Source organism: Podarcis muralis, chromosome 1, assembly GCF_964188315.1.
Source record: "Podarcis muralis chromosome 1, rPodMur119.hap1.1, whole genome shotgun sequence".
In the NCBI taxonomy this organism is placed as follows: domain Eukaryota; kingdom Metazoa; phylum Chordata; class Lepidosauria; order Squamata; family Lacertidae; genus Podarcis; species Podarcis muralis.
Genome location: NC_135655.1, coordinates 39,500,350 through 39,513,841, shown reverse-complemented (window position 1 = coordinate 39,513,841; position 13,492 = coordinate 39,500,350). Strand labels below are relative to the sequence as shown.

Genomic DNA, 13,492 nt, shown 5'->3' with positions numbered 1-13,492 from the left:
AAGAATGCTAAAAACAACACAAGACTAAATAAAACCACTAACCCCAACCACTAACTGAACAGTTGTAAAAGAGAGAGACAGACAGAGGGGCTAAAACAGATATTTTGTCAAGGGAACACTAGAAGAAACTCAACAAAAATAGGCTAGCAGAACTTGATGCTACTTTTCTATGTACAAGGATTATTTTTTTGTGTGTGTGTGTGTGTATAGTATAATTTTTAAATATTTACTTTATATATTTGGGCGCAATCCACTCCCACTGTTGGTTATGTTGAGAGCAAGGGCCACTGTAAAGAATAGGACTTACTACTGAGTAGACACATATAGAATTGGTGTGTTAAATGTACCTCATGGTTTGTGTTAAAACACACACACACACGGTTAAACAATTTTTATTTGTGCAAACATCTAGGCATCAAATAGTATCTCAGACTGAAACCAATGTGTCACAAAAGTCAGTTACAAAACACCTATTTAAGTTAACGGTTCAGGACCAAATATAGCCTAAATATGACTGAATATATGAGGGCTGTTTCATACTAGGAAAAATCCTTTCAAGATATACTCCACTGGTTTGGCCCAACTGTGATGAGGATAGCAGCTGCCCTTAAATAAACAAATCCTTATGTTAATAGGTTAAGTGCTTGGCTATGCCGTTGATAAATGTGAAGCTAATATAATCAGTGGCAGTAAGAAACCATACAATTGGCTGTTGGCAGAGCTAATCAGAGCTTCCAATTTTCACAAGGGTAAAGTTTCAGAAAGATGTCGACTCTAGGCCTTTTGACCTAGATGAGACTTTGGACATGCCAGCCTTGTGTTCTGGTAAACAGGCTGGAACTCTGAGTGCAAATCAGTAACATGTGCCCTTCACTAATAGAACACATGGCTTTAAAATTAAAATGCAATGTGATCGAGTGCTTCGGGATATTTTAACAGTTAAAAGAGAATGTGGCCAGATAAAATGCTTAGGTCACATCTTTTATGTCCCCTTCCCCACTTAAAAACCTGGACAAATTCAATTGTATTGTATTTCTTTAAAATCTGCTGGAAAAACAAAAAGTTCAGTTAATTATTTCATGGTTGATTGTCTGGAGGAAACGAGGATGTTGTGTTTTTCTCTACAACATATGCCACCTATTAGATAAATAGGTTTCACTACATCCAACTAACAAAAAAGAAAAAAGGGGAAATGACTTTGCAAATACATACTTGTAATAAAAACAGCAATAATATATCGATAATTTATTTTTTTCTAATATGCTACATTTGTATTGAACAGAATAATGAACACACACACTTCATCTGTATCTGTCTACACAAACACACACAAACTAAATAGATGTATATACACACCTACTAAATATCATTAATCAATAGTTTTATTCCAGCTCTGAAACAGATGCTGAATTCATAAATTCTTCTTCAGATAGTGAATTCAGTTCTCAAGTGACAATATGGTTGTAGATGAAAAATGAGAGGGATGTATCAGGATCTTTGGTGGAATTCTGGGGCCTGCAGAAGTACAAAAATGTTTAGGAAATAAAACTCCAAGGGGAGACTGAGCTTACTTAGCGGTCAGACAACGCTGAGTTACACTGGGTCAGTTTCTACATGGCCTCTATAAACATATTTCACAGTTGAGCAAAATGCTCTAATGGTCCTAGTCTACTTTTTTGTCATTCCCAATGGGAAACAGCACAGCTAATCTGCAGAGTACTGCAACAGATACTCCCTGGGACAGGGCAGTGGTGTGTCACTGCACACCATAAGCTGCAATCTCAAGAGCAAACCATGGACAACATGCTAAGCCAAACCATGGCTTAACTCACAGCAGCACACCAGCAGGAGGAGGGGAGGAAGAGCAAAATGGCTACTATCTCTGTTCCAGAAGCCCACATGCTTTTGTGTTTGCACTAGGCCATGGTTTGGCATAATGTTATGTCAGATTGGGCCAGTATAACATGAACATGTGAGACTGATACTGAAGCATTTATTTAAGGGCTCTGGAGCCAAAGCGGTAAGAAGGAAACAGCAACTTTGGTGGCAACAGTGCTGCATTTAAAAAAAAAAAAATGCAGTTAGATTATTCATGAGGCTCAAGTTAGCATGACCAAAAAAGAAAGCTAAGTGAAGGAAGTTCACATGGACAGACAGAATGCTGGACTAAGATGTGGGTTCAAAATCTTTGCATAGCTCCGAAGTATGCAATTAAGTAACTGCTGTACAGGACAAATACAAAAAGAATGAAAAAGCACTTAGGAATGAAAAAGCCTTTAAAAATGCTATAGAAAAAGAGGAATAATTATTAGTGAGACCTGGTACATACATTGCAGTATCCTGATACTGCATTCCCCTCGCCCTTCTCTCTGGTTTTCCTTCCTCTCCCACCAATAGTTGCCAGCATTTGCTGGCCACTGAGCATTCTCAGTCCTCATTGGGGTTCTCTCACAGGCCTCCCCTCCCCTTAATTTTATTTTTTTATTTTTAGTAGTTTGGACTTTGCCCAAACCTCTTGATACCTCCTTATTGTTTGTGGATTGTGCCAATTTGGTTATATCAGTAGTCAGAGGATAAGGCTGCTCTTTGGTATACAGGATAAATACATAAGCAAATATAGATGGCTGCTGATTGCTTTGGGAAAGTGTTCACTAAATCTAAGAAAAGGGGTAAAATGAGAATCCAGATCAGAATATACAGCCAAACCATACAAATGACAGATATATAAAATTACTCTGTATTTATCAATAAATGAACGTCAAAAGAATATATAAAAAAAGAATAATTAAGGGAAATAAGGGAGAAAGTAAGATTATGATAATCTCAAAATATAAATAGTTCAGATTTAATAATTCTATTTAATGTTCCAGTCTTTCAGCAAAACATTAAACAAATGCAAGTTTTTTGTGTGGTGTAATTAGTTATACATGTCTGTAACCACAGGTATGCAAACCATAAAAATTGGAATGTAGTTCAAGAAAAAAAGCATCAGGAATTGACCCTTAATAATTAAGAAAAAAGAAAAAAGAAAGCTTTGAATAAAACACAAATGAGAAAGTTGCAGTCCACCACTCTGTGTTAACACCTCTGGCTTGTAATGGATGCTATCACAGGATTACTATCCAGATTTTGTTTATTTTTCAGTATATTGGGGGTCTGAAAACCATGCTGTCTTACACTTCTGTTACTCTGTAACCTTAACTATTATTCCCACTGTGTAAAAGCAAAGCACAAATTTAAGGTGACAAAGCACCAGTTGGCGGATGTGAAGTACACTACGAAAGCACAAACCTCTAAAAGCTGCATAACCATTATGAAATAACTGACCTATATGAAACTGCTACCATGGTTCACAAATTTATTGTCAGGTTCCAGCCTCTAGCTGTTCTCTGATTGTTCTAAATACTTGACAAACTGAAGCCTTTTCACTTTCCGTTGAAATTGCCTCATCTCCCTGTCAGAGCGCCATGGGGGACTCCATTACTTTTCCGACTTCTTTCCCCTACTGACAAGTCATTTAGCTGGCTTCTTGTTGTGAAGGCTGTCCATGTCAAATTAGCCAGGGCCCCTATTGTCCTTATTACCACTCGAAAAGCCATCATGAGTAATGCTACGGGGTCCCTCAGTTGTCATCATTTGTCAGAAAGAAAGGGAGTGTGGTTACATATAGTTGACAGGTAATTTCAGTGTCTACAATTACCCCAATTAGTCTTGTCATAAACAATTCGATAAATGCACACCAATACAAACAGATAAACACACCAAGGTCTCTCACTATTAATGTTGTGTAATGGGTAAATCAGTGATATAGTGCTATATTTTATTTATTTCTTTAAACTATCCTCAGCTGTACGCTGGCAGTTGCTACCTGGTCAGCACAAATTGTACTATCTACTTTCATTAGCTCATCACTATCAGAGAATAAGAAAGGCTGTGACAAAATTCATTTGGGGGGTGGGGAGGAAAGGGAGCAGATTGCCTAAAGCAGGTGTTATAACAAAGATAAAACAAAGGTTTTCAGTTCAGCACTGCCGTGCCTTTAGAAGTGATTATGTTAAAAAATGGAAAAACAAGAAATGCTCTGGAAAGAGAGGGAAAAATACATTCGTTCTGAAATTAGAAGCACCTGATTTTTCAGCTCAGTTGGTGGTGTGACATATATTTAACAACATGTATTAAAGGCTGATACTGAGAACCAATTATTTCACTCATGGTATTAGCACTATGTTCTTCAGATATATAATCTAAAAGTGTAAGAGATACACCCCAAAAACACCCAAATATATCATTCTTCAACAGACCTGATAATTTCTGAATTTAGAACTATTTGGCTACAAGTTTAATAAGTTCAATATAGCTGACAGTGAGTGATGTTATGATTTTACTAACCAAACCCTGTCAGTACCAATTTCTGTTTCATAATGCAGTACGTATCTGTTTTAACACAGCACAATACAATGCTACAGTGCTGAATTAAGGACTATGAAGCTTATTCCTGAGCACCGTGCAAAAAAACTGTCCAAATCTCAGCTTCTCTTGAGTCTGCTGCACCCTGTCTATTTGCTGACCGCAGACTTAAGTGACGGGTGGAGAACCCAACAGAAGTATGTTGTTGTAGGAAATTGCTTTTGGCAACTATTTGTTCAAGCTCAAGATTTTTTTTTTTAACCAACACTAAGAACCCAACAGAAAACAGGACAGGTCTCCCTAATGAGTAATCTATTTTAGCACAGTCTTGTCTAGGCATGACAGTTTACTGAGAGGCTTGAAAAACTCGTAATTACCAGTGTTACAGGGCAATTAATGTATATTACACTGCACTACTCATGGCAGCAACTGTCATTTTCTCAATAAAAATGAGTACTCTTCAGCTAAAGGTGACATTAATTGGGACTTTAATGACTATGCAGAGGAGCTGAAGCCAAATATGAACAAAACAGCGATTCAATGAGCAACTTCAGAAACGAGAAAATTGTACTAAAATGAGATTAATTGCTGTTTAGAAAAAGGAAAGAACCTAAAAAGCTATTAAATTGCAGGGTTTGGGTGCCCGGGTGATGGTTGTGATGTTAATCTTGCATTCTCACAGCAGGCAAATATTCACTAAATTCAGAGCCTTTTGACAGCAGGAAAAATCATGTATGCTTAACTTCAATCCATCAAAAATATATTTCAGCTTTTATCAGTGTTCTAAATACTTCTGCAATTTCAAAAATTACTGCTCCATTCCTTGGCTGTCATCATGCAAATGTGAACACTGTCAATATTGCTGTGAAAAATTCCTCGGCTTCAAAAGGCTTACTTTGGTGATAAAGAAAGAAAAATGTGAAGATTAGAATTGCAAAACACACACTACTAATATAACAGAAAGCAAACAATAGGAATGTAATATTTAAATTGTGGAAACTGCTAAAATAGAAAATGATGGGGTGTTTGTATATGTGTGTGTGCACGCGCAAGAATGCTAGTGAAAAATAATTTCTGAAAATCTGTGATAGCCTATACATGCATATAGTTAATTACTTATTATAAATAATCAGGACATAATTTTGCTACTCAACTTCAGGTGATACAATTATTAAAACAGTTCTATGGTTTCTAAAAACCTTTATCCCTTCCACTTAATACTTGAAGCAATTATATAATTGCTTTTCCTCATAGCTCTTTCAACTGTCATGATGACTGTATACATAAAACATTGCATTTAAACTCTGACATATAAGAGGGATAAACATAGGTCTGACTTCCTTTGAAGTTTTGTCTTCAGAAACTAGAAATTTTAAAACAGAAAATTAGTTTAGCTATTGAGTGAGGTATATGGATTCTTTACATGTGTTAAGCTTTATGCATACTTGGAAATAGAAGCATTCAATAGAAAAGCACTGGCATTATGGTATTTCACAATTTCCTTTTCTATAATCAATTCTGTTTGTTCTGCATTTTAATAATTAAACAGCTATCTCATCTATAAACTTAAGGACACACACATATTCTTCTGGTCCTATTAAAGAACTGCATCCAATAAATGCCATAATAAAGGAGTTTCTAAAAGCAGTAGTCTCTCTCTCCCTCTCTCATGTTTTCCATTAGTAAGGTTTTAACCATTTCACTGCACAGTTATGCAAAGTCTAATTGGCCAGTGGTGCATGCAGAAAGAATTCCTAAATAATGTGTTTATACACAATTGTATTCAATTGTGTCCTACACAAAGTAGAGCCACGAAAAAGAATGAATCTAATTTAGCCATGTCCATTAAACTCAATGGGTCTACTTTGGGTAGGACTGGCATTGAATAGCATCCACAATGGTGTGGTATTCTGTTGTAACCTAAAGAAAACCACAATTCCCAAACTCTTTTTTGGGATGCACCTGTCACTTCCTCACAAATTCACCTCCACACTCAGGTGTCCTGTACTTATGGTCACTATAGGTGCTTCTGATGATATTATGGCCCATTAGTCTGCTGATATTGAGAAAACTTGAGGGCAAATCTAACTTTTGTGTGAGAGAAATTTAAGTTCAGTCCAGGTACTAAGAAAAAAGTCCTGAGCTAAGCACATGTTATCAGACACACTTAACTTTGACAGTGTCATCCTATACTTCTCTACTTAGAAGTAAGTCTCAACTAGTTCAATGGGGCTTATTCCTAGTAAAGGGGGCTACAATAAAACACACAACAAAGACAACACAAAAGTAAAATCCATTTAAAAGCAACAGCAGTAGATATCACAAACACACACATCTTAGCAGGAAGCCAGAGACGGGACGATCCATGCTTTATGGGAGCAGCTCTTCTACGCTATTAGTGTAGCCACTGAAAAGGACCAAGACCAACTGTGGGGCAGCTCCAGCAAGCATGGCCAATGGGAGTTTCAGTTTAGCAACAAGTGGAGGGCCAAAGTTTCCCCATACCTGGTGCCATGCTTCTGACTTCCTAATAGTTCTTGGCTCACCTGGCTATATGACCAAATGCCCATGGAAACAGGTTTCTCAGGTGGTCGGAGCTACACAAGCAATGTCTGCTTTTCCGCCCCCCTCATCCCCAATGCAGCACCCTTTACCCTCCCAGAGACCTCTTCTGTAGACAGTGGGATACAGTGCAAGGGTTAGCATGGGAGGAAGAATCAGGACAGACGAAAGAAAGTAGTTCCTCCCACAGCACATACAGAATTTGCTCCCTGAAGATGTTTTGATGGCCGCCAACTTGCATGGCTTTAAAAGGGCTTTAGATAAATTTGAGGAAAATAGACTATTGAGGGATGCTATTCATGATGTCTAAGAATTGGTGGTGGTATGTCTCTGCATACTAGTTCTCGGGGAGCACAAGTGGGGAGAATGCTATTGCGCTAATGTTCTGCGTATGGGCTTCCTGTAGACATCTGGTTGGCCACTGTGAGAAGAGGATGTTGGACTAGATGGACCTTTGGCCTGATCCAACAGGAATCTTCTTACTTGCAGTAAAAAAAAAAAATCAATCAATCCCAGTCATACTTGTGTATGAGAAATACAAGTATGCATTCATGAATGTTGACTACTCTTTATGTAGAAAATGATAATATACTAACTGCATAAAGATTTAAAGCCAAAAGAGAAGAAATGGGACAGAACTGACACAGAATGGCAAGATTAGTCTCCCCTCTGCCTGTCAGGATACAAATGTGTGAGGCCGAATGACTACTATAGTTTGGCCTTCTTTGAATACATTATGAAATAGCCTTAATTAATTGTATTAATGTATCTCCCCCACTGCACAATGAGATTTCTGAACTGAGAATTGCAGACGTATGGGGGGGAGGGGGGGAATCATTTTTTTGCTTTTTTATTTTGTAAATGCAACCAGCTAAATGGTCTGCTATTATCTAGGGACATGGATTTCATGAGGAGGAGGAGGAAGAAGAAGAAGAAGAAAGCAATACAGATATAAGCGAGCATTTATTTTTATAGGTGTGATCGCATCATATGTAGAAAGGACAAAACTTGCAATTAATTGTAACCTATGATCTTTGTTTTGAAAATACAGGGTTGCATCTGTTTGTACAAGCTGCCCTCTTCCCAGCTTCGGTGATTCCCCCTTCCACAGCCACTCTTGGTCTGTATCCTACTCCTTTTCTGAAGGTCTACTCTAGATGCAACCCAAACTATTTAAGATTGGTTCAGAAAATTTACAGTGCATGCCCAACCATGTCTACTAAGAAGTTAGTCCTACTGAATTCTCTTTCTCCAAACCTTTATTAGGCATTACAGATATAGATCTTAAAACACGCATACACACACACACACACAAAGAAGCAGCCATATAAGATATATAGTAACAGCAATTTTCATTGGAGTGTCTTCCCGCTAAACCGTGCCATTCACTACTTTAAGAGATACTATTGACAGAAACTCAGCCACCCTTGCAGTTACCTCCGGATTAATATCAGACAGGTAGAATCTGATATTTTCATTGTGCCATGATGTTAAACCACCCTTCTGAATGCAATGGGACTTAGTCCCAGCTTACTGGGGCAAGTATTGCAGTCTTTCAATTTCTTCCAATTTTATCTATCCTGAGCCCAGACAGTGGGAAATCTGATCACAGTTCTGTTGCGTCACATCTAGTTGGGTCCTAAGAGTGCAGTTTTGCAATCTTTTAAGTATTGTTGCATCACACAAATGGAAAGAGAACAAACAAGTTAGAAGAATGGCTGTTAAAATTATCCAGTGAATCAACTATCTCTAAATATGCATTTTCCCTGGAAATAGTTGTTCCCTGCCAGCTTCCTCATATATGCATATAGATATAGATATAGGCACCAATCCAGAGAGGAATCCCCCTTACATACACATAAAAGCCAACGTACACAAAACTTCTGCTTTCGGGGAAGATTGTGTGCTTACCGTTCCCTGGATCAGGGCCAGAATTTCTGAACTGTGGAAATAGCTAGTTCTTAAGAAGACTTAAATAATGTCCTCGTGCATGACTGATAAGAATATAAGAGAAAGCACAAAAGATTGAGAAAGCCCAACAAATAAAGTAAAGTTGTTCGGACAAAACGTTTCCAGCTCATAAGCACTGGGAATTAGAGTAAGAAGGATGTCACACTGTGTCCAGGAAAGTGTGCCTAGGATTGCAGTCTAAGGGAGATAGTAATATACTATAAACAACTGGAAGATTTTAATTTCTTATTCTGTTTTACCTTTTTCTTCTTTTTTTGGAAATAGTTATTAATTCTTTCTTAGTTTCGAAAGACTGACTTCTTAATTAATGGTTCAAATCTAGCTGTTCTCACAAGCGTTTATTATTGCACTTTTTCTCGAGTTGTAGTATTTTAAAAAACACATACAGGCTGCACTTCTAACCACACTTATCTGGAAGCAAGTTCTAATGTAAAACCAGTGGTTTAGTTGCATGTAAATATGCTTAATACCAGGATAAACAGTATGCAAACTGATAGAATTTAGTGTTTTCCAGTTTGCTCCAAATGTTACATCCTAAAACCAGTACAGTGGTACCTCAGTTTTCGAACATAATCCGTTTTGGAAGACCGCTCGAGTTCTGAAATGTTTGAAAACCAAAAACTCAATAGCCAACAGCTAGGCCTCAGGATCTTGCACTCAGAGGAAGCCGCGTGGCATGTTTGACTTCCGAGGCGTGTTCGAAAACCGAAATGTTCATCAACGGAGACGTTTGAAAACCGAGGTACCACTGTATTTATTTTAGGACTTGGTGTTCTCAAGTAGCATATGTCGATTCCGGGAAAACTAGAGTTTAAATTTTTGTTCTTCCAGGAAGCACTTTGATAGCTTTGGGCAAATCATTATCTTTCAGCCTAACAGCACAAATTTGTTGTAAAGTGAAATAGGATAATTTATAAAATTGTACTGAAGTGTCAGCATCCAACAGGTATGATCTGAAGGCTGCTGAGGCAACCACCTTGCTGAAGCCAACCAGGCCTGATCAGTGTGCGGACAGAAGGCCTTGTGGGAAACACACATGTATTGCCTTAAGTCCCATGATGGAAGAAAGGTGATATTATAAAAGTAAGGAAAAATTATATTAATAACAAGAACTATTTTTTTTAAAATCAAACCATAAGGATTATTTTAGAGACACTTTGTGTGAAGCTGGAGAACAAATGACATGAAAAAGAACGAGTTAAAATTTAAATTATCATGAAACGGTATTAGGCAACTTATAGTATAAGTACGTCCTAGCCTGGAGTTTGCAATTTCATAGTCAATGAATAAATCAAAAGGCTATGAAGAATTCATTTTTGAAAGATAGATACATAGAAACTATTAAGAGGAGCTCACAGCTAAGAAAGAGGTTCTAAACAAGCAATCATATTCTATAGGCAGGATCCACATTTTGCCTTCCTTCCATCCATCCATGGAAGGCTTCTGATGCAGCAGAGCGATTCTGGTGGCAGGATGGGGTGGAGAGGTAAGTTTGAAGCATTCCCTCTCTCTTCCGTGTAGCCACCTCTTCCACAATGCCCTGGAAGGTTCCTCAGCCATCCATAATAGGATAGAAGTTGACATTGAAAACTGCAAGGGGAGGGGGAAATCAGCAAAATGTGCCTTTCCCTCTCCTACCAGCAGGAGTGAAGTTTGGATCCAACCCAAAGCGTGGTGGTGAATTGGAATGATGCCGACCCACTCTGCCTCAGGTCCTGTGCCTATAGAGCACAATATGAGCAGATCCAATATGTGTAGTTGTACACCACAAATGATGTATCCAGATTCTATTATAGTCTGTTCTATTCTAGATTCAATCTTTTGAATGCCACCCCAACTTTTCAGCACCAGGTGCAGACCCTTTTATGTACTCATGTCTTTTAACAGCTGCTATGAATATTTTTTTTTGTGTATATAAATAAATCTTACTATCCTGGTTTTATGTGCCACTTGCCTCAGATTTAAATTCTAAAAAAAAAAAAAAAGTTAGGAAAGGAATGTTGGCCCCTGTATAAACATGAAACTGCAGTTTGACAAAAATAACGAGGCAGCAAAAATACTTATTTTGGCAAAACTATTTGTGAAACAATCAGTTCTGCTAGTGATAGACACCTTTTTTAAGGTCAAAAGAAGAGGTCTCTAGACACGCACAACTGTTGCAAGTTTTAGAAGAGTGTGCAAAGGTAAAATGAAACAAGAGTCTCCTTCCTTTGCTCAAATCACAGGTGTTCATGAAACCACTATTCTAAAGTTAGTGGAGTAAATTGCAAACATATCGTTTATTTTTGTCATCTGGTTTGTCTTAATCATGATCTAAAAATTCATTTATAAGCCTGTTTACAAAATGCCATGTTTATATCAATATCATATGCTGCTTGCTTGAAACTGTACACATTAAAATGAAGAACAGAAATCTGTGTAATGGTCAAAGACAACCAATAACAAAACCACTAAATTCTAGTTGTCAAACATAATTTACAATGTATATTTTTTTGGTTTTTTCCTGATAAAACAGAAATTATTAAAATTAAAGTGATATGGGTGAGTGTTTATGGCTTCCTATTAAAAACCTGACTTACAGCAGTATCCATTTAAGTTTAAGGCAGAAGAAAATCATATAGAGATCTCTGTGCGATGGCCTGGTGACTTTATATCCTCTTGTCAAACCTCAGCAGTTTTATTTGTAGTGATACATGTTGAAGAAGGTTGGAGGTTAAAGTTGATAGGAGGGCCAGCAGGAAAGCCAACCAACTTCTTTCAAAAGATTACAACCTTTAACCTATTTGTGTCTGTCGGCAGACGCTGCCGATTTTACAAGTGCACATTTTATACATCCTTTAAACTGAACCCCAAATTCTAGAACATATGAATGAAGTAAACACACTTTGCACTTTATTATAGTCACAGACTTCTAATGTTACTGTCACACATGCTATGTCCATACTCTGACTTATAGAATAATTGTTTCAAAAACCAATTTGGCCTTGCAGCAGTCTACATGCAACAAAAAGTCTATTCATGATTTGGAAAGGCTACTAATAAAAGCAATTCTAGAGGAAATATTGACATGAAATATGAAATAATATTTTATCTTCACTCCTGGCATCTTTTTTCCACACAGATACACAATGCTGCAAGATCTCATGAGGTTCACAAACAAAGCTGGACTACGATTCTGCAGCCAAGCATTCTAGAAAGGTGAGACTTAACCATTTTTTATGAACTTTATAGATCCTGAGTTCCAAATACTTTGCAAGAAACCTCTACTAGCTGTGTACCCCTGCGTCACCAAACATTTACAGCAAATAAATTTGTTAGTTTCAAAATCTTGAGTACTACAATACAATTTCTATATCTTAAAAACAAACTACTACACAAAATTACAAATAAAAAGAAGTATCAACACAACAAAATGTAACTGCTCCTAGAGTCCCATGGACTGCAAGAAGATCAAACCTATCCATTCTTAAGGAAATCAGCCCTGAGTGCTCACTGGAAGGACACCCTGAAGCTGAGGCTCCAATACTTTGGCCACCTCATGAGAAGAGAAGACTCCCTGGAAAAGACCCTGATGTTGGGAAAGATGGAGGGCACAAGGAGAAGGGGACGACAGAGGACAAGATGGTTGGACAGTGTTCTCGAAGCTACCAGCATGAGTTTGACCAAACTGCGGGAGGCAGTGGAAGACAGGAGTGCCTGGCGTGCTCTGGTCCATGGGGTCACAAAGAGTCGGACACGACTAAATGACTAAACAACAACATATATGTATACATGTATTTTTTCTTGAAATAAAATAAGTGGAACCTTGGATGTCAAACGTAATCCGTTCCGGAAGGCTGTTCGACTTCCGAAATGTTTGACAATTGATGCGCAAAGGGCGGTGGGCAAAGTCAATGGAGAAAAAAGAAATACACGCAGCGGAAGCTGTTCCGACTTCCGAGGTGCATTCCAAAATGGAAGCAATTGCTTCTGTGTTTTCGGCATTTCAAAACCAAAACGTTTGGCTTCCGAGCAGCTCGAAAACTGAGGTACCACTATAGTTCGCTTTCTATTATCAACTTGTGTGAAACGGCCATAGCTCCTTGGCATTTTCTTTGCATACAGATGGACCCAGATTAAATCTTTGGCATACCCAGGTAGGGCTGGGAATGTCCCCCGTTTGAAATTCCCTGGCCATGCTTGCTGAGACTGATGGGAGTTGTAGTTCAGCAACATCTGGAGGGCCCAGGGTTTCCCACCTTAGATATTCTCATCCCAATGGGAGTGCTTCTGCAAAACTCTCTTTACGTGTCTGTGCTCCACACAGAAATGGCAGTATATAAATACCTAATAAGTAAAAATGCAATGCCATTCAAATGAATACAACTTTATAAGTAAAACTGAGCAGTCCATGAAATAAAAAATTAGGAGCTGGGGTTTAAGAATAATTGTGGTGGAGCACGCTATATGGTGGAAGCCTATCACTTACAAAGTCCCACTGGCAGTGTTGTGAGGTGTAGGGGTGTGAAATTCCCTCATTTCCACACAGCACAGAGCTTGTAATGGGTTGGTA

General features: G+C 38.0%; 1 protein-coding gene and 1 long non-coding RNA gene across 9 annotated transcripts in view; one reads left to right on the top strand and one right to left on the bottom strand.

The window, feature by feature from the left end:
- CDIN1 (CDAN1 interacting nuclease 1) overlaps positions 1-13,492 on the bottom strand; it is a 118,304-nt gene that overhangs the window by 10,390 nt on the left and 94,422 nt on the right. The window contains exon 12 of one of the 8 annotated variants that reach the window (XR_003705684.2): positions 1,357-1,515. The exons of 6 other annotated variants lie outside the window; for them this stretch is intronic. Coding sequence is in view for 1 of the 2 variants with exons in the window: in XM_077926397.1 (XP_077782523.1) it covers positions 5,241-5,301 (61 nt within the window). In the remaining variant the exon portion in view is untranslated. Of the gene's footprint in view, positions 1-1,356; positions 1,516-2,344; positions 5,302-13,492 lie in introns of those variants that run through there. One more of the 8 variants, XM_077926397.1, reaches the window with a different exon arrangement.
- Positions 1-13,492, top strand: part of LOC114593475 (uncharacterized) — an 87,185-nt gene that overhangs the window by 57,027 nt on the left and 16,666 nt on the right. Inside the window, exon 3 of the long non-coding RNA XR_003705702.2 lies at positions 12,062-12,138. This is a non-coding gene — a long non-coding RNA (uncharacterized LOC114593475). The remainder of the gene's footprint in view (positions 1-12,061; positions 12,139-13,492) is intronic.